Source organism: Protomyctophum parallelum (genome assembly GCF_964188405.1).
Source record: "Protomyctophum parallelum genome assembly, chromosome: 2".
NCBI classification, from domain to species: domain Eukaryota; kingdom Metazoa; phylum Chordata; class Actinopteri; order Myctophiformes; family Myctophidae; genus Protomyctophum; species Protomyctophum parallelum.
Genome location: NC_139699.1, coordinates 53965277 through 53992896, shown reverse-complemented (window position 1 = coordinate 53992896; position 27620 = coordinate 53965277). Strand labels below are relative to the sequence as shown.

Below are 27620 nucleotides of genomic sequence, written 5' to 3'. Positions count from 1 at the left end.
TGTCATATATCCCTGCCTTTAATTATTCGTCAGACGCAAAACTGTCTGAAATTTCCATATATTTTGTTATATGCAACAAGGCGTACCGTGTGTTAACAAATGAAAAGATAAAACCATTTGCCAGTTAATTTGATTTGCTTGCCTTCTATCCAATTTGCGTCCCTTCAAATGTCCTATAAACATAAATGGTTAGCCTGATGACATGTCATATTGAAACAGATAAAGGCCACTCGCCAGTAGACTTCACAACAATGGTTTATCTGTCTGTCAAAAGATACAAGCACCCTTATTATGCCTTGATACATATTATTTGATATTGGAGGCCTTGATTTAGCTTAAATTGTAAATACTAGCCCTTACCCGTTGTGAGATATTTGCCCCCCCTTGTGGCCGTGGGGGGTACTGCGCCCGGTGCGTTTTTAATTCACTAATAAATTCATTAATAATCATTATTGTCAATGCCTGTGTGAAAAGTGGGAGCGATTAGTGCAGGCAATGAGGAGCTACGGCGGTGTTTCTGACACACAGACAGACACACACACACACACACACACACACACACACACAGACGGACAGACATTGTTAGAATTATAGTATGATGATGATGATGATGATGATGATGATATAGTATGATGATGATGATGATAGTATGATGATGATGATGGGTAACGTCGGAATATGGGACTAACATCCTAACCCAAGATTTCAAGTTATTCTATGTTGTCAAATAGAGATTAAAGGGTATCCTTGTTTTTCATAGCACAGTATGTCCCAAGTTAGTATGCACTTTTGTGAATGCAGGCATTCATAATTTCCTAATGATTACAAAAGGATCCCACGGCATTATGAAAGCTACAGTATGAGGGATGAGTCATCACGCTGGGATGATTCTGTTATAGGTCATCGCTCAACCCTGACCAATGACACTTTCAATCTGGCATCCTTATTTTATTTTGGGCATATCTTTAGAGGCAGACATTGCTGTGGTGGTGTCATGTTGATTTAACCCATTTTGGACTGAAGACGATTAAAAAAAGGCTTCTAAATCCTAATTTCTTTCTGAAAAACCCATGTTTCTATTCGCTCTGAAATATATATGCGCCACATTCTCACGACTTTTCAAAAATAGCAGACCTAGTGGCGCGCTACGAGCTTGTAGGTCTGCTATTTTTGAAAAGTCGTGAGAATGTGAAAGAGCTTGTAGATCTGCTATTTTTCAATAGCTAAAGTAGAACAAAATGCTTAAAACACCAACAGGGGTTCCCGCCCAAAATGGGTTAATAATAATTGATACCTTTTACTATACGATATGTATGTAATAACGTACCTATTGGCATGTTGTACGCTGGGGAAGCAGATTGATGTTCAGATGTTTTTTTTCTGGTTGTACTTCCCCCCCCCCCCCCCCATCAGTTTTTTCCCTTTGTTTTACTGTAACTGTTCTGAAATGGAACCATGATCCAAATGCAGTTCTGAGCCGCACACCTAAAAGCTCTACTGTACAAGTACAATACAAGCTTTGTGACCGTGTACAGTAGATTGCCCATTTCCTGTGGATTTGGGGATTTGTTACAACCTTTCGGCGGGGCTCCACCGGGCGCGTTGCGTCTCCGTCAAGTGAGTAAAAAAAAACGAACCGGGGAAATTTTAATGCAGTCACGCAACGCAACGCAGGCAGTGGAGCCACCCTTCATTGATTAAAAAAGGAACATTCCCTGACGGTGACGGAGACGCGCCCGGTGGAGCCCCGGCGTTACCTGGCAGGGGATACGTTTGAATGCTGATTATGACTCATTCATATAAAGTTGGGCCTGGGCGTTGGGGTTGTACTGTTTCCTCAGAGCATATCGTCAGGTATTCTTGTTGTTTTTGTCAGTTGTTCAGAGGTTAAATCCAGATTATTGTGCCTGAACCATGACGCTGACCACGCGGCTGTGTCATCTGTAAACATCTGAAGGCAATTCGGAGCAAATGCTGGGAGTGTTTTCTGTGCTGAATTCTGCATTGAGCAAGTGTTATTGTTTTTATTGGGTGTTACTAATTGAAAGGACGGTGAACTTCGTCCTGGCGGTCGGGGTGTTAATAGTGGTCAACAACAGGAGAGATTAAATCGAGACATCATAGAATGTCAAATGTTGAGGGCTCAAAACTGACGTGGTTTTTAATAGATTTAAAATTTTCTTTAAATAAAATACAAATTTGATCATTTCATATTTTGCATTTAGTGGGCATCCTTAGGTTTCCATCCAGTGTGGGCATCCAGAGGTTTTGTGTTACCTTGCCATGCTGATATCTACAATAGTTAGCATAAAGTTATAATCCAGTATATTCTCTCATTTATTTGGGATTATAATTTTTTTAAACTGTGGAGCAACTGTTGAAGATACCTTGCCAATATTTCGAGTACCATCATATCAAGGTAACTACACAATTATGCAAAGTTGTCATCGGCTACATTTTTCATGGCTTTTTTTATTTCTTTATTTTTACATGGACTGCCAATAGTCCAACAATGTTTATTTTAATGTAATCATTTAATCACTTGAACCATAGCATCCCTATTCAGGGCATGTCTTAATAGGCAAACATTCAGCAAAACATTCACTGAAAATAGCCAGTCTACAATTCACTGAAAATAGCCAGTCTGACTACAAGCTCACAAGCTTGTAGACTATTTCCGGCTGTTTCCGGAAAAGAGATTTGGTTTAGAGGGGTGGGAAAGGAAGGGACCAGTTATAGAACCCTGGAAAATCCTGATCAATGAAGTGTATAGTGTTTAAGTGGTTAATGAGCGTGCCGTTTTTCCTACATATTTCCACAGTCTGTGTTGCTTTCATAGTATAGATGCTATTAGGCATGCCAACGCTCAGTTTGATATACATACCGTAGAATGATCTTGAAAGTCATTACCCTTGATTTCCTGTAACACTATACCAGTGGGTAAAAATATTTGCGGGGTCACGGACCTGCAGGAAACATTAGACACATAGTTGTCAGTGGGGAAGTGGAGTCTTGAGTGCGTGGCGTGAGGCACAAGTTAGTGGTTTAGCAGAGTGTCAGTGGACGGGCTACGGTGTTGTTTTTTTCAAAGGGAGTGCGGCTGCTTGCAAAAGGCACATGGTGTTAGATACTATACTGGTCTGGCTGGAATTCAGGACGTACAGTTGCGACAGGACCGAGGCTGGGGCTCTGTGGCAAGTCTGTACGGGGGAGCCCTGCCCTTCAGCGTTCAATGTAACGTTCTCTTCTTTGAGTACAGCTGACGTTCTTAGCGTGGGAGAACATTGGATTCGTTTAAGGGTTTGTGCGTTTGAGTCGTTTCCCCGGGAGCACGCCTGAGCTCCTCTTAACTGATAGCTGAGATCAGCCTTGAGGAGGAATGTAGGGTTGTCACCGGAGCTATTTTGGCTATGTGCAGTCGCTAATGATTGTAATCACAGGGCAGTGCTCGGGGCACAGTTGCTTTGCTTGTCTTTTTCCCTGCTTGCAGTTTTCTATCATGCCGCGGGGACTGGAGAGTTAAAGGGATGGCGCGCCGTCTCCGCTTGCATTTCGCGTCGGGGCGAAGCCACACGGACCCTCTGTCGGAGAGCCTGAGCGGACAACATGGTGGCGAGGAGAGCGCGCCCACTCGGACCCCCGCTTACTGCTCCGTCCGCATGAATGTGACTCCCCAGGATGAGACTCATCATCTGCAGCGCTACTCTTCGGTATTCATACCCAAGGTGAACGCCGGGGGATGTAACACCAACAACAACAAGAAGAGCGTCGTGCAGATTGCACTGCAGCCTGTGGACGCGGGGGGCGTGTGCGAAGGCGGGGTGGCCGCGGCCGGCGGTGGCGCCGCTGCCCCCGACGGAGGCTCCTCGAGCAGCAGCAGCACGGCCAGCGACGCCGGCTACTGCAGCAGCAGCAGCATCTTCGAGCCGGAGTCTCCGGAGCAGTGCAAGACGTCCCCGGAGAGAGGAGGAGGCTTACCCTGCAGCAACAAGGCCAGTAGTAGGGCCCCGCTGAGGCGATGCTGCTCTCTGGTCATATTTCCCAGGAGCCCCTGCAGCACCCCGCCCGCCTCCCCGGTCAGCCCGGGGGTGGTCGTCAGCCCGGTGGCCCTGCCACCCGCTCTTCTGCCCCCTCTGCCTCCCGGACGGGGCAGCTGCAGCCATCAGACGTCGTCGGTCCAGGAGGACGACGCCGCGGCCGCGTGCAAAGGGTCCGCCGCCGTCGCGTCGCCCACGAACGGGCCACGCTTCTCCAAGAGCAGCTGTCCCCCCCCGCCGGCCCCCGATTTCAGGGACGCCATTAAGCACTTGGTGCAGTTCAACGTTCCCGCGATGCAGCAGGACGAGGCGAAATGTAAGACGGAGGACGGGAACAAGACGGCGGAGTGGTCGTCGTCGACGTCGACGTGGGACCGCTCCAACAGACACTCCAGCAGCGTGCTGTTTCACGTGGCCCAGCAGGGAGCCGTCATGTCCGGGACGGGAGCCGCGGCCAAGGCCGCAGGCGACGAGGAGGAGTACCCGGAGGAGGCCCCCGCGGAGCCTGAGAGCGAACGCCACCCTCACGTGAAGCTGTACCGCAGCACCTCGGACTGCTTGCTCTCCGCGGCGAAGTCGTCTGAAAAAAAAAACCCCGCTCCGTGTCACGGAGGAAGCGGGCAGGAAATGCCCGGAAACCATTGTCCATACCGGGCCATACAAAGGAGCTTTTCCTTGGAAGTGCCCTACCCAAACGCTGAAATTTCATGTCACGTTTCAAACCCAAAGCTCGCTTTTAGCCCGTGCTCTCCGCATGTCCACATTCACGTGTCCCGTTGTTCTGGGGCGAGGGCTAGCGACGCAAACACAGGCAACAATACTCGGGATTATACTCTCAAGAATCCAGGTGAAAACGTCAAGGTGAGTGCTGTGTTTCTCCCCGTGTGTCTGTCCATGCAACCAGCAGGGCCCGTATTTATCACGTCCAAAAAAAAGAGTACTCATCAAGCAACACTGGTCAGGTGAGAGACTATAGGCAAACAGGGCTTGTGTACTGTAAGCCATTGGTTCTCAAAGTGGGGTCCACGGGCCGGTGACCCCCAGGGGTCCCCAGCAAAAGTAGTTACACAAGTAGTAACAACTTTATTCATGTATACGTTCGCTATTCACAAATAACAGATGTACAAGCTCACTGGGCGCCGTGCTGGGAGCTTGTACATCTGCTATGTTTTAATTTTTATTAAACAATTAGTGACACATTTTGACTGTTATGGTCCTAACCCATTTAGATTTAGGCCGATTCTAAAAACGCCTTCTAAATCCTGACCTAAGCTCATGAAGTGTAAGGAATACTGGTTGGGGAGCGCTGTAGCAGAAATGGTCCAATGGTTCCATGAATTACAAAATAATAAGATGTACTGTATGTTGCTATACTGTACATAGAAACAACAACCTCAAAAGGGGTTCTCGGAAGCCTTCTAGAAAAGTCACTTCATCTGCTATTTAAAAAATAGCAGACCTACAAGCTCACACCACGTTACCTTGCATTTCATTGTGAGCTTGTGGATCGGCTATTTTCTCTATTTTGGAAAATGTTTTATGTTTGGAACTTTTTGGAACATTTCTGCCTATAATGAAATGCCCCAAAAATAGGGACAGCAGGTTTAAAAGTATAATTACAGTGCAAGCCCAAAGTGCTGTCCATTGCTGCTTTGTTTACGGTGTCAGCCGTTGGGCTTACAGTATTTGACAAACAACTACAAAGTTCAGTAACCGAGAAGACGGCCGTAAAGTTATGCAATTAACAAGCCCCAAGTGGACACGCATTCAAAGGTATTCAGTTGCATCACAGTAATCAATTTACACGCTGGTATCCAAGAAAACACTGAAAGAGAAGAACAAACTAAGCCTCGTTTTGGCTTTTGAGAGCGTGCGAGTGTCCAGATTTGTGAGAATGCGAATTGCACACGTGCCTCCGTTTTAAGTAGTTCTCCATTTTTATTATTCTGTTAACGCTTTGAGTAATCAGCCTAAGCATTTACCCAGGATATTTTTAGTGTCAGTGAGAGGGGAAGGGGGGGGGGGGAGAAGCAAAGCGCCTTCCTGATATAAATAAAGCAACCTCCGAAGATAGCCCCCACCCTGACTCCAGATTGTCTGGTCAGCTGTAGCGCTAGCTCCGGCCCGTGGATTCAAATTTAACAGCATGATGCTAGGGAACAGTGTTGCCATGTCTGCTTAGTGATAAGCGACTTCTTTAGGCTTGTTTTTCTGTAACGTTGCTTGTAAATCGTTGGCAGTGCTTGTTTGTGAAGTGTACTCATGGGCTTGTTTCCTGATGTTGCTTAAACCAGTGGTTCTCAAACATGTTCAGGTCAAGGACCCTCAAATGAATGTGTTTTACCCCCTCCGTCCATCTACAAATATTTGGTACCAGATTTGCATTCTAAAAATATTCAAAAACGTTTAGCTTTCTCTCCAAGATTTTCTTTGAAAGTAGCCAATTTACAAGCCGATGCATATAGGTCTAAAGTGCCCATGTAGCCTATAGTCCCTTGTCGCTTTTTGTCATAGACCTGGTTTCTAATAACTTCTCTCGAAAAATCTGGCAACACTGCCAGAGCAGCGCTCAGTCATGCCTGCCATGTGGGTCAGGGTGGACGGGGGTGGGGGGTGTCAGGGTGGAGGGGGGTGTGGGGGGTGTCAGGGTGGAAGGCTGATCCGTTTCCCAGTAAAGGATGGTGTGTACCCGACCCGTCCCTTTGGGTCCCCCTGCCTGCCTGTGTTTGTAAAGTATCAGGTGTCAGGTTCCCCCCAAACCCCCCCCCCCCCCCCCGCGACCCACCACCCCTCTGCATTTAGCGGCTTGTCAAGAAAGAAGCTCTGCACTAGTAATTAGCAAGGTTATTATAGTATTATAGTTTTTCCATTTCTTTGTTTTAATTCATTTTTAATTAAGTGGTGCAAACCACTTCCTTAAGTGACTATGTGTGTGGGTTCCTGCCTGGCTGGCTGCCTGGGTATGTGTGAGCACGCAACCTAACACACACAAACACACACGCACATATTAACTGTATATAGGGTGATTTCAGGTGTGCCAGTACAGTACAGTGACAGTACAGTACAGTAGAGGGTACAGTAGAGGGACCCCCACACGGTAACTCTGTCATTTCTCAACCGTTTCGGACGCGGGGCGGCTCGCCGGAATCGGGCCGGCACCCTGCGTTCCTGTGGGTCTGGAACTCCCCACTCCCCCCCCCAGGGACCCCCACTGGAGTTGCACCACTTACTTCACACGGGTGTGATTTTTAAAGTGGGTTTGTTGGTTTAGTTTAGTTTTTATTTGATAAAAAGGGTTGGTTTTGGTTTAGTTTTTTATTTGTTTTAGTGTTCATTCTACTGTATAATTGTAAGATCATATGGTAGATTTAAAAAGTTCAGAAAGACAGCAAAAATGGCTTTGTATCCAATATCTTTCTTTAAAAAACTGCAAAATAGCTGATCTACTGACTACAACTAAGGGCATTTCTTTATGATTTTAGTTTGTTTATAAACACACAATTTACAACCGTAAAATGTTTCTTTAATTCCAAAGTTTTTGTTGGATTTAGTTAGCCTAGCTTAGTCTCTACCTTAAACATACCAGATCCTAATGGCTCGTACACACTGCACGATATTTTCTCCGATTATGCTGTCGGGGACCATTTTTGGAGCTTGCCGACAAAACTCCCGATCTGACGTAAGGTCGGGCTTTGCTCGCCAAGGTTTTGCTCGCTGTGTGTGAAAGGCTCTGCAAGAAGATATAGCGCCGATATTTGGAATCAACAGTGCAGAGCATACTTTTGGACCTCGTGGTGTGTGTGTGTGTGTGTGTGTGTGTGTGTGTGTTTGTGCGCGAGTTATTTAATGAAAATCAAGATTTAATGTCCTGTCTCGCTATAGCGCACGTAGGCTATAGGCTATCGCAAACATTTCGCCTTGTGTAGCCTGGCTATTCCTGTGTGTGTGGCGTACACGCAGAGAGAGAGAGAGAGAGATGCGTCCAGCGTCCTGTGACGGTCTCGCACTTGTATCACGGTATCCTGCACGTGCGTGAGATGTCAAAATGAATTGGAATAAAAAACAAATTATGTAGCCGCTGCGGCGCTGCCTATTATGTATCGGGTCTGGATCGCATCTTGGTGAACTCTTAAAGTGTGTGATTCCTGGTCGGCGACCAATCGTTTAGTGTGAAAGCCACAACGATATAATGACAGCCGATTTAAAAAAAAGACTCGCCGACAACTTTAAAACTCCTACAGTGTGTAGGGGCCATAAGACGATCCTGTGTTCTTACATTGATAGGTCATCTAGAAATCAAAGGTCATCTAGAAATAATCATGATACATATATGATACATATAGTATATTTATTTCATGACACAGTAACAGTATCTATAATTATCTTTGAAAGATTTGTTTAGATTATTGATTACTCCTTCCAATGCAGCAGCAGATGATTGAGAAAGTGTTATTGTACGTGTGCACTTCTTACATTTTAATCAACAAAGTAAACTATCTAACCTACACCTAATGTGTATAAAAGTACACAAAACATTATATTCTCAAGGGAACATTATGTTCCCCTCATATGTACAGTTCTCCCATTTTCGCCAACTGGATTGGTATGGTGCACAGTCTGGCCATCAAACACATGTTTGATATTTTAAATGAACTCTCTCTGTTGCCAGTCAGGAAATCATTTCAATGTGGTGAGACATTTGTGAATGATTTGTGAATTGTGTTCTGAATTCTGATGCATTTTGGGAACACTTTCACTCGAGGTTTCAACTCTCAAAAATCAACTGCAACTTAACCATACAAAGACACCCTGGGGGCGAAAAGTGGGCAACCGGGTGACGGCAGACTGTTGGGCGAGCGCTGGTGCTTTGGCATGGGGGGTCAGATCAACATATCTGCCTGGGTGACAGCAGACTGCTGGGCGAGCGCTGGCGCTTTGGCATGGGGGGGGGGGGGGGGGGGTCAGATCAACATTTCTGCCTGGGTGACAGCAGACTGCTGGGCGAGCGCTGGCGCTTTGGAATGGGGGTTCATATCAACATATTGAATGAATTCTGTACTGGCCATAAATGGAATCTTGTCTTGAGTGTACACTGTACAGGGTTTGATGAGGTCAGATCAACATAATATGGAATGTCAGAACAGGTCAGCTCCATATATAGAGATCTAAGGGTGGTAGCAGTGGCAGTGTCTTGAGTGTACAGGGTTTGATGAGGGCCCAGGCAGGGCCCCGACTCACCTGCCAGTGAGGAGCCCTCACCAGGAGGATGTAGGACCTTCATCCTACTCCTCCATGCTAACAGGTGCTGCCCCAGCCCGTAGGAGTACATGCAATGACCCATAGACATATGAAGGTAGACGCCTCTTGCGGCTCTGGGTTGTGTGTTCTCGAGAGAGGGGGCAAAGCTTTCCCGAGGTTCCTTGTGACGCATAGCGGAAGCATGCTTGCGTCACAGAGCGGATGTTTGGGTCCCAGAAAAGATGAGCTGTGATTGGCCAGTAGTCACTTGAGTGGCAGCGTGGCGTAGCGTGCCTTCCACACTTAAATTGTTCCGCCCTCCCGTCGACACACATCATGGCTCCAACGAACTACAATGGCCAATGATGAGGCATCTATTTTTTTGTAATATCTCATGCAATCATCATTTATCACCCTTCTCTCCCCTGGACGGTGGAATCGAGAGAATATAGATTTCTTCTTGGCTTTAATTAAGTGAGCAACAATGTTGCACATTTGAATGGACCAATGTCTGAAATACATGTCACGTGTCTACTAGTCTACTATAAATAAAGGAACAAAAGCTTTTATGATTTGAATCTGTGATGATCATTATTCAGCTAAATGTCGAGAGTCTCCATTGACTTTCATTTGCATAGTTGACTTTATTAACAACAAAATCCCTAGCGTTCCTATTCTGGGGAGAATATTCAGCAAAAATAGCAGATCTACAAGACTTGTTGTTAGCTTCACACAAAGGAAAGTCAAGCTGTAGTGGATGGAACACAGTGCTCCTTGTCTAGTTGTGTTTCATTGGGGGATCTGACCGCTGCGTGTGGGATCTTCTGAAAGATAGATTTGGAAAGAAGCGATGAGACATTTTGGCCGCTATAGATATCCGATATTGCTGATAACAGATGTCGATATGATCTCATTCTGTATTGAAAGATTATAATAATTTTGTCCATGCTGAAAAAAAGGCTGAATGTAATCATTTTATTTAAAAGTATTCTTTTGAAAGCTTCCCCAGAAAACACTGATAGAATTTGCAGCCTTCGTAACTTAATTATTGTTCAACGTAATTATTATAAAATAACATGTCTGCTAGATGAATTGCCCATCCCTAAAACAAACAGCTTGTTAGTAAAGCATGCCATAGGCATAGGCATAACACAGTCATTTCTATTTTATAATTATTAAGTTTAAATTCATATTTCATAGTATTGATTAACACCTTGTATGTGGTTTTTGTATTTTGTTTTCCGATCCCCGACACCCAAAGGTGGAAAAAGTACTCAAATGTGTTACTTTAAAAAAAAGTATCAATACTGCAACGTAGAAGTACTCCGTTACAAGTCAAAGTCTGGAATTCAAAATTGACTTGAGTAAAAGTACACAAGTATTGGTATCAATTCTTCCCCCCGTGGATCCTCCTGTAATTTTGCCATGGACACATATAGTTGAGAAACAGTGGTGCATGATAGTGTACGGTATCGGTTAAACATTCTCCCAGAGCTGTGATTGTGTGCTCACTGACTCAGCCATGCAAGCAGGATTTGTTGTTGAAGCCAAAGCCTTGTTATGCCTCCACTGGCGACAGCCTTTGGCCCAAGGCGGTTTCCTGGTTGTCTGTATATTTGTCTGTCCGTCTGTCCTTCTGTCCGTCTATGCATCGGCCCAATTCGCCTGTCCCATTCTAGTAAACGCGACATGTCAGGAACACCTTCACAGCGCAAAAAAGCTTGGAATACGGATGTGTATATTACAGGAAACTCCTGTTAATCTTTCCAACAAACTCCCGTAAACTCCCGAATTGTACCATCACACCTGTATATTACCGTATATTACATGTATATGCCCGCTAAACTTGAGGTTTATGGGCAAAATACAGTTCCCGTAATTGCCCCGTTAACTCCTGTTAACTTCACGCAGTGCTTGATTTGCCATAAAGGTCCACTCTGACTCAAGAATGAACTGAACATTAGGTGGTCAAAGGTCAAAGGTCATTATGACATCACAAACCACATCCATTCACTACTATACAATGTGGTATCTCTAGTTGACGTGGCAGGAAGTTATGTCTAGTATGTGCACTACTGTGCTACTATAGCCCCACAGGCCTTATATATATTTTTTTGATTTTGCATAGAGGGTAACAAAAGAAGGGTATAAGTGGTTATGTTCAAAAGGAAAGGAACTGCTCCACAGTGTTTTATTTATTTAAACACTGGCATAAAGTGACTACATTTAAGTGGTTATGGAAATAAGAATAAATTGGACGAGAATCTACACTGTAAGGGTATTTAGCTGTGGCCACAAAGCAAGTGTGTCTCTCAGTTGGGGATGTTAATAGTTCATCATTAATCAATAAGAAAGTAATCGATTATACTTAACAGTTAATAATTAATCAAAACATTCTGCGGCCGTTTTCTATGCAGGAACGCACATGTGGGCCAGTAAAAAAAGGACTCCCCCCCCCCCCCCCCCCAAGACAAGACAGTGCACTTTTAATTTAATTCTATTTCTCATACAAAGATGCCATTGTCTGGCTCTGTATCGCAAATGGTCAAATAAATATTTGATTAACCCATTTAGGCCTGACATCGAAATAAGAAAAATGTTCCCTCTGAAAGAATATCTATTCAAAGATTTGTGCCGCATTTTTACGATTTTTCAAAAATAGCAGACCTACAAGCTTGTAGATCTGCTATTTTTCAATAGCTAAAGTATAACATAATGCTTAGTTAAAACACCAAAAGGGGTTCCCGCCCAGAATGAGTTAAAGAATATAATATGCCTTTTGTATTCTTTCTGTATATCAGCAAAGTGTAGATATTGAGGGAAATTAAGATTCTCAGATAATTAAAAAAAACTGTGCTCATCAACTGACCGGTTAATCGATCGATAAGGTTATCAAAACTCACCAATTATCAATTAAGGACTTAATCGATAATTCCTCAAAAATGTAGTTATGAGGTTTCCTCCCGACAGCAACGATATTATGATGTATTTACTGTATAGTACTGTATCTGTCATGTCTATGTGTAAGTTATGTCTATCTGTATTAATACTGTATATGTTTTTATTTGTATGAGGTGTGGGTTAAGTCATCTTTTAATATCTGATCAAAACCACCTGGAGTCTGATTTCACTGATTTCCAAGCTAATTATAGCTGCATTGTCCATGTTGTTTGAATAGGAAGGGCTACATCCAGGGTTAAAAATCCACCATTGAACACAATAAAAGACTTGCAGGGTAAATGACTACACAGTGAGTGTCTCTTCTCCGTGTCAGTAGATGGATCCGGTCGTCGTTTGGAAGTCTGATAAGCCACCATAGCGAGGATTTGCTCTCATAAACACAGATTGTTCAGGCTCATTCTCCCTAAATGTGCACTCGCTCACTACTCATTGAGCTGACGGTTACCTAGAAACCGTACGTAGCCAAGGGCTCTATCGGGATCCATTTGTGTTTGGTCTTGTTGTGCTATCGGTTCTTTCAAGGTGGATATGGTTGCAATCAGGGCATTCAGTGCAGCTCCAGATTTTCTTTCGTAGTCGGAGACTGTGTGTACACTTTCGGCGACGAAAACGACAAAATGACCAAGCATAGGCGGGTACTGTTACTGAGCTGCCCTTGAAGTGTTGCTCAACACACTCGTTGACAATATCAAGCGTACGTCCACGTGTGTGGGGACAACAAGCGAGAAAGATATGAAGGAAAATAGAAAAGGCTAAAAGGTTAAAATAACAGGGAACTAACTGGCTGGCAACAAGGATTCGTTTTCCCCCATTACGAGAGAAGGAGAGTGGACATTGTGAAACATGACATGAGTGACACTTCACTGCGTCATTGGAGCGCTGAATAAAACTTGAAGCCAGTTCAACCTTGTTTAATAGCGTTTGTAGCGCGTCATGCAGGGACATGTGTCGGCTGTCAGTTCGTATGTTCATGTTGCTGACTTCCACTGAAATGGCTTTGTATAGCTTCAAGTGTGAACACAAAATAATGTATTCACACTAGCTGCTACTGTACAAAAGCTACAAAATGACCAAATGTTGTCAGCTACACTGTCAGTGAGCCGCTGTTGACATGTTGCTCAGTGAAGTCATCAAGTGTGTGTCCGTGTCTGAGAGCCATGGGCGAGATACATATAAAGGAAAATAACAGATAGGTGGCTGATGGGAAATTGGGAATGCATTGTTTCCCCCGAATTACAAGGAGGTATTGTGTGGAGAGAGAGAGAGAGAGAGAGAGAGAGAGAGAGAAGTGAGTGGTGACGCCTGCTTTTGTTGCGGGCGTCAAAAGCTTCGTGCGTCGCGCGTCAGTTCGTATCTTCATGACGCTTGCATGAAAATGACTTCTGTGGCTGTGATGCTGCTAGTGTGCATTATTTAGGCATTGACTCTCTGCAGTGTCCCTATATTCTGTGATGTATATCAAACCCATCCGTTCCTCATTAAATTGTGTAATTGTTGTTTTTTCGTTTAACTACAAAAGTGGCAGATTTACAAACTCAATATGTCACCATCCAATAGAAGCCTTCTCATCCTTAATTGTTTTTCGTCAGTGTATTATTTGGCAGCAACAGGAACGCTGTGCTGTGTTATTGTGTTGTGTTTGCACTGTATAATTGTGGAGCATTAATGACCAAAATAGGGACACCAGGGTTAATATGGTTAAGGCTACAATCTGGGACTGACTTTAATGAATAGAATGCCAAGCATTGTTGGCTTGTAGATCGGCTCCTTTTTGGCAAGCAACGCTGGTACTACAGAGTATACAGTAAATGAACCCGGGTTCGAGAGGGCTCACCTTGGCTTCCCCACTGGCAGGGCAGGTGCAGCGGATATCTATATTTGTGCATGTAAACATTGTGCGTGCCCCGCGTGCGCTCGCTGCCAGCCACTGTGATGCACCGGAGTAGCTAATTTGGGTCACACTTTAGGTGCTGTATCCGTGACAACATTGTGTTTTTTTTGCCTCAGGGGCAGGAAGTAAGATGGAAATGTGATCGAGGCGTTCACAAAATAAACGCTGGAATGAGCAGTGTCTCCGACTCTCAGTTATGAAGAGCCGTCCAAAAATATAGTGGATATATATTTATATATATATATATATATATATATATATATATATATATATATATATTAATCTCCACTATATTTTTTTAGTGAAGTGTCTCTTTTAGTGCTATTTTTAACCACTTTCAACCTGGCCAACACTACACTACAGTATGTATTAATACTTTTCCAAAGAACAACATTGTCATTGTGAGCTTGAGCTTGTTGCTCTGCTCATATGACACAGGATAAAATATGGCTTAAGTTGACTTTTTGCTGTTACAAGGACATAAATAGTTCAGGTGCAGCAAAGTTACATCGACAAAATCAAGGCATTATATGTCCTCAGTCACGATACAGCAAGCATGTCATGTCACCAGTGTTGTTTTCGTCGACTAAAACTATGATAAAAAACGTTCGTCGACTACCTTTTTTCACTGACGAAAACTACACGTTGTGAGCTTGTAGATCGTCTATTTTCAGCAAGTGTAAAAACACTCATTATGACGGCATCAAGGCCCGCCAAAATACATCTTAGTCGACTAAATCAACTGTAGATTTAGTCGACTAAAATCTTATGACGTTTAGTCGACTAAAACTAGACTAACACTAACGCTGTAACAGGAACGCTGTGCTGTGTTATTGTGTTGTGTTTGCACTGTATAATTGTGGAGCATTAATGACCAAAATAGGGACACCAGGGTTAATATGGTTAAGGCTACAATCTGGGACTGACTTTAATGAATAGAATGCCAAGCATTGTTGGCTTGTAGATCGGCTCCTTTTTGGCAAGCAACGCTGGTACTACAGAGTATACAGTAAATGAACCCGGGTTCGAGAGGGCTCACCTTGGCTTCCCCACTGGCAGGGCAGGTGCAGCGGATATCTATATTTGTGCATGTAAACATTGTGCGTGCCCCGCGTGCGCTCGCTGCCAGCCACTGTGATGCACCGGAGTAGCTAATTTGGGTCACACTTTAGGTGCTGTATCCGTGACAACATTGTGTTTTTTTTGCCTCAGGGGCAGGAAGTAAGATGGAAATGTGATCGAGGCGTTCACAAAATAAACGCTGGAATGAGCAGTGTCTCCGACTCTCAGTTATGAAGAGCCGTCCAAAAATATAGTGGATATATATTTATATATATATATATATATATATATATATATATATATATATATATATATATATTAATCTCCACTATATTTTTTTAGTGAAGTGTCTCTTTTAGTGCTATTTTTAACCACTTTCAACCTGGCCAACACTACACTACAGTATGTATTAATACTTTTCCAAAGAACAACATTGTCATTGTGAGCTTGAGCTTGTTGCTCTGCTCATATGACACAGGATAAAATATGGCTTAAGTTGACTTTTTGCTGTTACAAGGACATAAATAGTTCAGGTGCAGCAAAGTTACATCGACAAAATCAAGGCATTATATGTCCTCAGTCACGATACAGCAAGCATGTCATGTCACCAGTGTTGTTTTCGTCGACTAAAACTATGATAAAAAACGTTCGTCGACTACCTTTTTTCACTGACGAAAACTACACGTTGTGAGCTTGTAGATCGTCTATTTTCAGCAAGTGTAAAAACACTCATTATGACGGCATCAAGGCCCGCCAAAATACATCTTAGTCGACTAAATCAACTGTAGATTTAGTCGACTAAAATCTTATGACGTTTAGTCGACTAAAACTAGACTAACACTAAGACATTCCAGGTGACTAAAATTGCTGCCAAAAACAACACTGTAGTGTATAGGCATCCTAAGTTCGAAACCCCCTCCAACAACCAGTCCGTGGGCGGGTATGTCCCAGGCTGGACCACCAGAGGAAACAATTTCCCAGTCCACCCGGTGTCATATCGTTCTCCGTAGCGTGGCTGATCCCATGGGCCCCAAAATCCACCCACTGTTGTTTTCCGACAGTGGACGACGGACACACCGATAGAAGGCCAGATCCAACGCCTCTCTTCCCGGTAGCTGCTCATTGGATTTGGGAAGGAATACCGAGCAGCTGTCGGTTGCCTTGTAGTATGCAAGCTTGCGATCGTGTTGAAGCACACAGTCCACAGAGGTTGCACATGCATCTCAAATCTGCACCCTCTATACATTAACCGTAAGGTTGCCAGTTCGAACCCGGGCTCCCCCAGAGTTACTGTCGAAGTGTCCTTGAGAAAGACACTGAACCCCTAATTGCTCCCGATGTGCTAGTTGGTGCCTTGCATGGTTTCCGCTGCCATCGGTGTATGAATGTGTGTGTGAATGGGGTGAATGTAATGCACAATCTCTGTAAAGCGCCTTGGATAAAGGCGCTATATAAATGCACCATTTACCATTTACCACACACACACACACACACACACACACACACACACACACACACCCTCACACACACACACACACACACACACACACACACACACACACACACACACACACACACACACAGGAGATAACATAACAGAGAGTCTCTGATAATGTCAAAAATGTAAATTGTAAAATTGGATCAGTCAGAATTTCAGAAATTAATGAATTAATCAATGAAATGAAAGAATTATATTCACCGAATGTCACACCCAGGAATTGAACCTGCGGGTCAAAGCCAACCTGTGGAAAGCCAACATCTTAACCACTAAGCCAAATAAAATAAAAGGGATATCCCTAGGACTTTTGAGGCCATGCAGGCTGAGTCTGAGAGCCACTCGGCTATACTGTATGAAATGTATCGAAATTATGGTCACTATTTCAAAGAGGCGCATAATTCTATTTGGTGAATCCATATAATAATGATAAAATGATTATACTGTTTATTGATGTTTATGGCCTAGGAAGCATGGTCTGATGAGGACACAAGTGGGAGGTGGATATTCTAGGCCAGTGTGTGTGTGTGTGGGTGTGCGCACACCAGGCACTACTCCTTCCTTACGAGTACTAGAAGAGAAATGTTGTTTTCCTTGTTCCTTGTTTAGAGCTAAACTGTAGCTAATTTTTTTTATTTGGCAATGATTTGGCATTTAGGGGTTTGTTGTTTAGGGGATGTGACCTGTATGTTTGATTAGTGAAGGTGATTACAGTCAGCTGTGTTGTTTCTCACAGACACGTGATGACTTCCTGGGCCAGGTGGACGTTCCTCTCCATCAGATACCGGTGAGTCTCAATCTATCTCATCTAGCACAGCTGTGACATCCTCACTGTTCACTGAGAGAGAGTACACACATAACCAAATGGACCCCAAGGTCCATCCCATTCCCATACACTGACAGAGTTACAAATGGATAAATTAACCCATTCAGGGCGGGGACCCCTGTTGGTGTTTCTAGCATTATGTTATGCTCTAGCTGTTGAAAAATAGCAGATCTACAAGCTCATAGCGCGGCACCGAGTGGCACGCTACGAGCTTGTAGGTCTGCTATTTTTTTAAAGTTAGTTAAAAGGTGGCGCAAATCATTGCATATATATTTCAGAGCAAAACATTTAAACTAAAATATTTGCTTCTGGGGAGTCCCTGGAACTACATATTTTGAGATGGGGCTCCGTGGCCCAATAGAGATAATTCTGGGGGTCCTTGACATGAAAAAGGTTGAGCACCACTGACATAGAAATTAGGATTTTGAAGCATTTTTTTTTAATCAACCTCAGTCCAAAATGGGTTAAAGGTAGTGTAAGAGCACGACCACACCACATCTTGTTACCGGGGTGGACCGGGATTTTTTCCAAATCACTGAATGCTCCTTTAACTCTGAGAGATATACTGTGGTGACTGGTGTGTAGAGGATTCTTCTTTTTTTTTTTTCTGAATGGAAAGTTCATTTACATACAACCTTCCACCTCACTATGATCATTATGATCATATAACCTGATACAACCCACGTTTTACTGTAGCATGTTATGCACTCGTAACCTCGCCCATATCAGCACATCACTATAAACATGTACCGTACACTGTTCCACATCAGTGTCTGTCGTTGTGTAAATACCATCCTTCATGTTTTATCATAATACAGCAACCAGAAATTGGCCCCCTGACTGTTTTGCATTTGTTACTGTCAGTTTAGTTTATGGTGGTGTGGTTGGTAGTAAAACATGAGTATTCATTCCACTGCTGGTTCGTACAGCTGTAAAAACGTGTTGTTTTGTTCATTGCCGTTCCTTTGCAGACGGAGAATCCCAACGCTGAACGGCCGTACACATTCAAAGACTTTCTGCTGCATCCACGAAGGTTGGCTTCATTTCACTGCCCGTCGAATTCCTTGTACACTTTATATTATGAAACCCTCATTAATCGTTTACACTCAAAGCAGGTCAAGTATGAATGCATTATAATTGCTTTCAGTACACTCAATGCTTCAATGCATTATTATTATGACATAATCTGTATGGTTTTACAACCATGAGAATCATAATACTGCAAAAACATATGTCCGTGAGTGACCGGCAATTATGAAGTCTTATGACACGTGACCATAATAAAGTAATTATAAAATAATTCACAATGTGTTATGATTATCTTACAAAGCATTATGAATATTGATTTAGTACGTATCATTACTATTATACAATTAAGCAGATTATAATGCATTATAAGTTATTAAGAATACTTTCTCTTTAAAATTAAATAAAATTATGTTTATTAACAGTGAAAAAGTTATGTTTATTAACAGTGATTTTTACCTGCTTCAGACCTCTTTGTTTGTTTTTTTTATTTCCCAATGCAGCCACAAATCCAGAGTCAAGGGTCATTTGCGTCTCAAAATGACCTACTTGCCCAAAACGCCGTCAGGCTCAGAGGAGGAGTCTCCAGACCAGACTGAAGACACAGATGTAAGTTCATGTCATTCCTCAAGATCCCGTCGTGCCATGAGTCATGTCATTATGCTGGAGATGAACATTTTCAGTAATTGTGAAAACACTATAGCTATATAAATATCTATATAAACCTATAACCAACGCCTTTAGATTCACATAGCTATTTTTCCGATCCTTGTAGCATAGCTATTTTCGCTATTTTTGAACATTGTGAGCTTACAGATCTGCCATTTTATAGTATAGTATATACATGTAGAGCTTACGTGGTTATCTAACATCCCTTTATTTGTTTGTTTTCACTTACGTACTGTACGTACTGTATCTCGTGTTGAATTTGTCTGCGGGAGGATTCATTTCGGGCCCTCAGTGGGGCCCTCGACGGGCCCTCTGCCATCAAGCTCTCTGGTTCACAGCTTGAAGGGACAGACGCCAGGCTTCATGTCCCTCCGTTCGAAGGACATTTTGTCTGTCACAGTGTTGGCTCTTTGTCGACAATATCACTGGCACTTCACTATTCTTCTATTCAACCGGCATTCCAAATTCCGAGGCAAACAAACATTCTGCAAAAAATAGCACATCTATTGTTGTGACTGTGAGCTTGTAGACTGGCTATTATCAGTGAAGAGATTTGGTGTAGACTGATAATAATAGAGGACCTACTTACTGTAGTATAGGAATGCTTGCCTCAAAACACCCTCAGCCCTCATTGTTTTCCTGCCAACCCCGCTTGGTGGGGCGGTTCTTGTATTCTTGTATTTGTGTTATGGGGATAATAAGGTTATAAATACATTTAGGGTTAGGCATAGTTTTACTCTGGTTAAGTTTAGGAATAGGGCTAGGTTTTGGCACAGTTTTTACCGAGGTTATAAGGAATAAGGTTAAGTTTAGGCATAGTTTACTCGGGTTACGTTTAGGAATACCAGGTCGAGACAGTTCAGAGTTTGCTGGAATTGCGCCCTGGGGCGACTGCTTTTTGAGGCAAGCGTTCTGGTATTCATATAGAGACCCTGGTCAACTATTATGGTTTATGTGGTTAATTAAAAAAAATCACACCCGTGTGAACTGAGTGGTGCAACCCGCCTCTCTCTCTCTCTCTCTCTCTCTCTCTCTCTCTCATTAGCAGGCAACAGGGCAGCACTATCCCTCTCTCTGTTTCTGAGTGAACACACGGACACGGACATTGCTGTTCCTTGGAGTGGTTGCACCACTCAAAAAACACAATTAAGTCCAAGACTGATAACAACTGAAATAAACTGCGATACTTCTCTTTAGCTACTGGATGAAGGATTTGAATATTGTTTTTGAGATTGTAGCATCTCTCATCTTTCCACCACATTCAAGTCTAAAATATTGTAAATTGAAATCAGACTTTTTGTTCCTCAGGCTACACGCTCATTTAAAACGTACAGTAACACCGTCTCGGGGACACTGTGTCCATGAGGCCGGACTATATTTGTCACTGTGGAGAGAAAATATGCTGACATCCTCCTTAAGCCTGATTTATACTTGGCACCTCCTTTGTAGGCAGATCTACAAGTTCAGAATGTGCTGCGGCGCCACGCACTCGTGAACTTGTAGCTCTGCTGTTTACGGCGTGCGACACCTGCGTGCTACAAAGTATATAAATCAGGCTTTTGTGTGGTTTGAGGCCAACAACACAGCCTGGCAGCTCTCCATGCTGGCCTGGGAACCTTTGGAGTAACTGCCAACGCTTCTCCGAACGGCTAACAATAATAACACTAGAACGATGCAATTAGCAATTGCAAGTGTGGTTGGCTCCTGTAATACATTTTTACCAGGCTTTATATAAGCAGAGATGGTGATGTTATAAATGTTTCTTGAAAATATCCACTTCCTCATTTTTCTTTGGTTTGTGTTGGTGTTTGTGCTAAACCCATTTTGGGCGGGAACCCCTTTTGGTGTTAGCATTATGTTATGCTTTAGCTATTGAAAAATAGCAGATCTACAAGCTACGAGCTTGTAGGTCTGCTATTTTTGAAAAATCGATGAACGACTGACATAGAAACATAGCTTTTTCAGAAAACTGTCAGGATGTAGAAGACATTTTTAGAATCTGATATTAGGTCAAAATGGGTTAAATAAAACATCAGGTACACTTGGTAGCAAACTCGTTAGGTGTAGGGATGGGCAATTAATCGGTCATCACGTCGCTATCGGCTGATATTGGCCTTAAAAATGCAATATCGGTATCGAATCGATAACAAAATAATATATTGGTTTTAGCAGATATTTTATTTTATAATAATTATGTTGAAAAATAAATAAAAAAGCCTGGGAAAAAGGCTTTTGTGATGAAGGTTTTCCGGGGAAAGCTTTCAAAAGAGTCAACACGTTTTTAATAAAAATACTACATTCAAGCTGTTTGTGATGAACATTTCAATAACGGTGCATCCCTAGTTTTTGGAATAAAGAGGCATTTCTTTTTTCAAATTCAGTGTTTTTTTCAGAATGGACAAAACTATTATAATCTTTTAACACAGAATGAAATCATATCGATATCGGTTATCGGCCATAACAGCAATTAATTATATATCAGATATCGATATCGGCCAAAATGTCTCATCGCACAGCCCTAATTAGGCGTGGTCATCGGCGCTCGTCGTCTCAGACCTCGTAGTCGGGGTTCTTGCGGAGGATGACGAAGCCCTCCAGGACGGGCGTGAGCGCCAGGTACTGCTCGGTGGCGAGCTCGGCGCGCTCGCCGTGCGCCAGCAGCACGGGCGTGGTGTGCGTCTGGAAGCCTGTGATGGCCTTGGGCCTCCCCGCCTGGCCCACCACGTCCAGCGCCTGGCCCACGCGCACCGACACGGGCAGCGGCCGCAGCGCCTCGTCCAGCGTGACCAGCATGCGCGGCTGCATGGCGGCCACCAGGCCGTACAGGACGTAGTGCGAGCGCCCCAGCACCACGTTCCGCACGTCCAGGAAGGACACCAGCACGGCCAGCAGGCCCGCCACGGCCGTGCGGCTCATCAGCTGCCGGTCGCTGTGGTACGGGCACAGCGTCAGCGTGCCCTTGCCCAGGTGCGTGAGGCCCTGCGCCAGGCGCACCATGAACAGGTTGCCGGGGTCCTTGGCGTGGTACTGCGCCAGCTGCCGCAGCATGGCGGCCAGCCGGGCGTTGTTGGTGCCGGCGCCCACCACGCCCATGGCAAAGATGGCGTTGTGCGCCACCTCGGGGTCCTGGTCGTGGGAGAACTTGCCGAGTGTGTCGAGCACGGCGAGCCGCGGGTTGGACGCCGAGACCAGCGCCATGGCCAGCGGCACGGCGCGCCGCAGCGCCGGCTCGCCGTAGCGCAGCAGGTGGCCGAAGGTGCGCAGCGCCATCTCCGCGCCGATCTCCTCGCCCATGGCGACGAGCGCGATGCCCAGCACGGCCACGCCCTGGTGGCAGCCCGCCATGTCGGCGGCGCTGCCGTCCTTGTCCTTCTTGCTGTCCTTCTTGTCCTTGTCCTCGGAGTCCTTGTCCTTGGCCGTCTCGTCGTGGCGCTCGCCGCACACGTGCAGCAGCCTCTGCACCTTGAGCACGTTGCCCGAGCCGGCGTAGGCGCAGGCGTCCACCAGTGTGTGGGCGAAGCTGCGGAAGGGCTCGGGCACCACCTGCAGCGCGGCCAGCGTGGCCTCGGCGGCCTCGCCGCGCCCCAGGTGCACCAGGCCCAGGCCCAGCGCCAGCCAGCGGGCGTACGTGTCGCGCAGCAGCTCCTGCTCGCCGCGCTGCGTCCTCTCGATGAGCGTCTCCACGATGGCCTCGGTGACGCGGCCGCTGCACGAGCCCACGGCCACCATGCCGCAGGCCAGCGCCGCCACGCCCGACACCTCGGCGCCCGACTTGGCGTCGGCCATGACGGGCAGCAGCAGCTCCAGCACCTCCTCCTTGTCGGAGCCGGCGTAGGCCAGGCCCAGGCCGAAGGCGGCGCCGATGCGCACGGCGGCGCTGGCGTTGGTCACGTAGTCCGAGAGCAGCGCCAGTGCTGGGTCGCACTCGCTGGCCACGCCGCAGTTGACGATGCCGCAGGCGAGCAGTGCGCCTGCCTTGATGTGCTCGTCGTTGGAGTAGAGGTACTTGTCGATCTGCGTGAGGCCGCCGTCCACGTCCCAGAGCAGCACCAGGCCCAGCGAGGCGGCGGCGCTCATCATGCCGTGCTCCTTGTTCTTGTATAGCCACTTGTTGCCGTCGTCCGCCAGCAGCCGGTCGCGGCCGAAGCCCGCGTTCACGAAGCCGTTGACGAAGGACGCCGCCAGGTTGCGGCGCGCCGAGTCCACCTGGGAGCCGCCGCCCGAGTCCCCCCCGCCGCCCCCGAAGCGCCCGCTCTCCAGGTGGCTCTTGTAGATGTCGTCGGGCGTCTTGGGCTCGGCGATGTCCAGCTCGCGGGCCAGCGACAGGAAGTTGGCGTTGAGGTGCACGTTGGACATGATGTCGCGCAGCTCCTCGTGGTCCTCCGTGGCGTCCTCGTCCAGCTCCAGGAAGACGCCGTGGCGCGCCAGCATGAAGGCCATCTCCTTCTGCACGGCCGCGTCGCGGCACGACGTGAACACGTCGCGCACCAGCGGCGCGTCGTTGAGCATGAGCGCCAGGCGCAGCGCCTCGGGGTGGCGGTCGAAGCGCCGGAAGATGCCCAGGGCGCAGCGGAGCAGCGCCGCGTCCTCGGGCTCGGGGACGTAGCGCACGCAGCTGGCCAGGTAGAGGCACACCTTGGCGTAGCTGTCGCGGTCCACGTAGCCCTCCAGCAGCTCCAGCCGCTCCATCTCCATCAGGAGGTCGCACGCCTCGTGCTCGGCGTTGTGCGCCATGTTGTACGGCACGATCTCCCTCGCCAGCCGCAGCAGCGTCTGCTCCTGCTGCGGCGTCCTGCTGCCGTCCTCCGCCGTCGTGGCCTGCCACTCCTTGGCCACCTCGCCCGCCAGGTGCCTCACGTACTCGTGTCCCCAGGAGGCCAGCTCCTCCTGGGAGCCCAGCAGGCGGTAGCGGAGGCACTCCCTCTCACCGCCAGCGCCAGCACCACCCCCGCCGCCGGCCGTCATGGCCAGCACCGAGAGCACGTCGGCGCAGAAGAGCTTGTCCTCCCCGGCCGGCATGGCCTCGTAGAGGGCCCGGAGTGTGGCGTAGTGCGGCCGCAGGAACTTCAGGGGCTTGGGCACGGAGGTCATTGAGGTGGTGGAGGAGCGGATGAGTCTCCTCATCTCCTCCAGGGCGGGCCGGTGCTGGGCGCTGTCCTCCTCGCCCAGGCGCTCCACCATCAGCTCCAGGTGGTCCTGCAGCTGCTTGTCCTCCTCCGAGAGCTCCTGGTCATCGCCCCCCTTCTTCTCCTTCTTCTCCACGATCTCCTTGCGCTTGTCCTTGTTAACGTGCATGGTTACAGAATGACGGACGGCGAAACATTATGAACTCTTTATCACGTGGGTTTATATGAGTGGAGATGCTGATGTCAGATGTCATACGTCGTAATAATTGGAACAATGTGGACCCCATAGATCATTATAGCATCAGCATGATGACATAATAGTGGAAAACCCCCCATAGACCCACATGACGTCAGAAGTTCCACTAGAAACGTACAATTATACTGACATTAACAACTGTCTTGGCTGTCCTGTGGGCCAACCACACTAATAATCAATCTATAAATACGCAGACTCTGCCTATCTGTGTGAATATAATATACCCCATTGTCTGAGCTGCCGTTGTACTCGACTACCCATTGTCATAGTGCTTGGAAGGCCAGCCTATATGACATCAGTGCTATGATGACGTCATACTGATGACATCAGGGAGCTCCATCCCTGGGTCGTCCTCAGACGGAGCCCTCCATCGTCGCTTCCAGTCATCCCGGTTCTCCGTATACATCTAGGCCAGCTCGTTGGTGCTTTGTGCTCCTGGCGTGTCGTTCTTGGGTACATCCACATCATTGTGTTAATGTGGGACGTCATGGCGACCGGTGCCCGTGTGTTGGTTCCCACAGCACTATAGTTTGCTGGCTGGCAGCTCTTGGTATATGTGGGGCGGGCATAACATGGACACAGACAAGACGAGTAGATCTCCATACAGTTTTATGCATAGATATATATATATAAAATCCATATGACTCAAGGCGGAGTCTCTGACATAGTTCACCCGGCGGCCATCTTGCTTCGGGGCTACAGTACAGTGTGTTCAATGGGACCTCAAACAAAAACAGTCATAACTCGCTCTAATCTTGACGGATTTACAAACGGGTTGGTTTATTACAAACGTTGTCAACGTGGCTATGATTCAGGATGCATTTTTTTATGAACGTCGAAAATGCGGACGTCTCATGTTTATAACGAACCAAACTGTTTGAAAATCGGTTGAAAATTTAGCAAGTTATGGTTATTTAAAAGTACATGCCCCATAGACACAATGTTATGTCATGTGGCCCCGAGGTAAGATGGCCGCCACGTAGCAACGTCGCTCTCCATTGGCCAGAGCGCGGGTGAGCCATCTAGCTTTCTTATATATATATCTATGGTTTTATGAGCATAACAGGGACACCCGACAGACTGGTACAGTAGATGGATTTGTGGAGACAAACACCCTCAACGGGGCAAGGACAATCTCCTTAGTTCCCGGCCAGACGCATGTGGTTCCTCTGGGGCTGATCGGGATTACTATTGCGTCAGGTATAATGAGGGCATGAATATACAATACAACTAAAGATAAAGAAAATAAAGAAAACTGTATTGTCCATTAAATTGGCACAACATGGAAATTTGTCTTTGGCACACCGGCAGTCAGTTACAACAATAAAACATTACAAAAAATACACTGGTGCATTAAAATACTATATAAAATGCATTCACATTAACAGAGCAACAGTGGGGATTAGATGTCCACCGCAGTTGGCACAAACAAAGTTTTGTAACCCTTCTTTTTAGCTAATTTTGCCCTAAGCCTCCTGCCCGATGGCAACAAGTAAAATTCAGAGTGAAGAGGATGGGTAGAATCATTGTAAATCTGAATTGCTTTTTTGGTTATGGAGCGGTTGTTGCAATTGTTTGTCTCCAATGATCTTACTTTCCTTGTTGACTACCTGGGTGAGCTTGTTTTTATCTCTAACTGAGAGATTCCCAAACCAGGACACGACGTTAAAAGTGAGAACACTCTCAGTGAGTGATCTATAGACCATGGTCAGGGTGTGTTACTGGCATTGAAACTTCTCAGTTTCCTGAGAAGATAAAGCCGCTATTGTGGAGAAATTATGAAAACGTGAATTCTTCATAAAACATAGCCAATACAGTAAGCAAGGTATAAACATGTACATCAAATGCATAGAGACAGTGCAGTCTGTGTGGTCTATATGGCAAAGGTCTTTCGGTACAAGTACATTTTTAGAAGTGACTTGAAATAAGACACCAATTTAGTAATAATGATATTGTGTATCCCGTGTGCATGTGCTATAGGTTGTGTAACAGTGTATCTTTGTGTATTTTTGTTTATTCAGCCCAGTTGGGAGTATCTGGAGGGCCAGGACATGTCGGGTCCGAGACAGAACCACCTGCTGCCCGCACTGCCCCCTGGCTGGGAGGAGAGGCAGGACAACCTGCACAGAACCTACTTTGTGAACCATGAGAACAGAACCACGCAATGGGTTAGACCCACAGTACTGTAAGACTCTTAATACTGTATCTATCTAACTATAAATGCACCATGTGTGTGTGTGTGTGTGTGTGTGTGTGTGTGTGTGTGTGTGTGTGTAATCCACCTAACCCGAGAACCGTTCGCCCCACCTACTTCAAATTCGACACGCGTGTTCCACACCACCACAGGGAGTAAAGTGCCCGGTGTCGAGTCGGTTGGACCCAAGGTTGTCCAGAACCGCCACAAAAGGCCTCTGCCCCGGGCCACAGCTGACGTCACAAGGCCTCTGCCCGGGCCAGACTCCATATTTGGGCATGCTTGACAAAATAACTCCGTTAACCGTTAAGAGGTAAACTGGTGGGGTCCGGTCCGCGCAGTCAGCCCGGAGGACTCAACCCGGCAGCGGGTCGGCCAGGGATTACGGCAAATGTATACACCACCATGCAAAGTATATATTATAAATGGAGCTTAATTGTCATCTGAAGAGTCCTCACTGTGGTTGATATTTCAAAATGTGCGTGCGTGTGCGTGCATGCGTCTTTTCAGTGACTGTGAGGAACAGAACGGTAACATGGAGGCCCAGCATGCGTTCACGACACGCAGACAGATCTCAGACCACGATGAGACGGACAGACAAGAATCTCCTGAGGTAATCCTACGGTGTTGGGTGGAATCTCCCCTGAGCTATATCTCTGAGTAAAATGGGGTGAGGCTTCCCCTCCCCAAACCCCTCCCCTACTGGACGGGGTCTTTCCTTATCCTTTACATGAGTTTGGCATGTTATAATGTAGTAGACTCTAGAAAAGCATTCCAGCTGCCAGCTCGTAGCGTGGCTCGTTAGGCAATATACTTTCAATCCATACCTCCTGGGTTGA

The 27620-nt window shown here is 46.1% G+C and overlaps 2 protein-coding genes across 3 annotated transcripts in view; one reads left to right on the top strand and one right to left on the bottom strand.

Moving 5' to 3' along the window:
• The window catches only part of nedd4a (NEDD4 E3 ubiquitin protein ligase a), a 61324-nt gene that overhangs the window by 9297 nt on the left and 24407 nt on the right, over positions 1–27620 (top strand). The window contains exons 1-6 of one of the 2 annotated variants that reach the window (XM_083759825.1): positions 3056–4898; positions 17421–17471; positions 18482–18543; positions 19040–19145; positions 26609–26772; positions 27292–27394. In XM_083759825.1, the coding sequence (XP_083615951.1) occupies positions 3528–4898; positions 17421–17471; positions 18482–18543; positions 19040–19145; positions 26609–26772; positions 27292–27394 (1857 nt within the window). In that variant the 5' untranslated portion in view covers positions 3056–3527. Of the gene's footprint in view, positions 1–3055; positions 4899–17420; positions 17472–18481; positions 18544–19039; positions 19146–26608; positions 26773–27291; positions 27395–27620 lie in introns of those variants that run through there. The other variant, XM_083759826.1, reaches the window with a different exon arrangement.
• Positions 21756–24500, bottom strand: LOC310876973 (26S proteasome non-ATPase regulatory subunit 2-like; the record flags this gene model as incomplete). The annotated part of the gene is made up of 1 exon (XM_083790621.1): positions 21756–24500. One exon carries the CDS (start codon positions 24498–24500, stop codon positions 21756–21758), a length of 2745 nt encoding a protein of 914 aa, XP_083646747.1.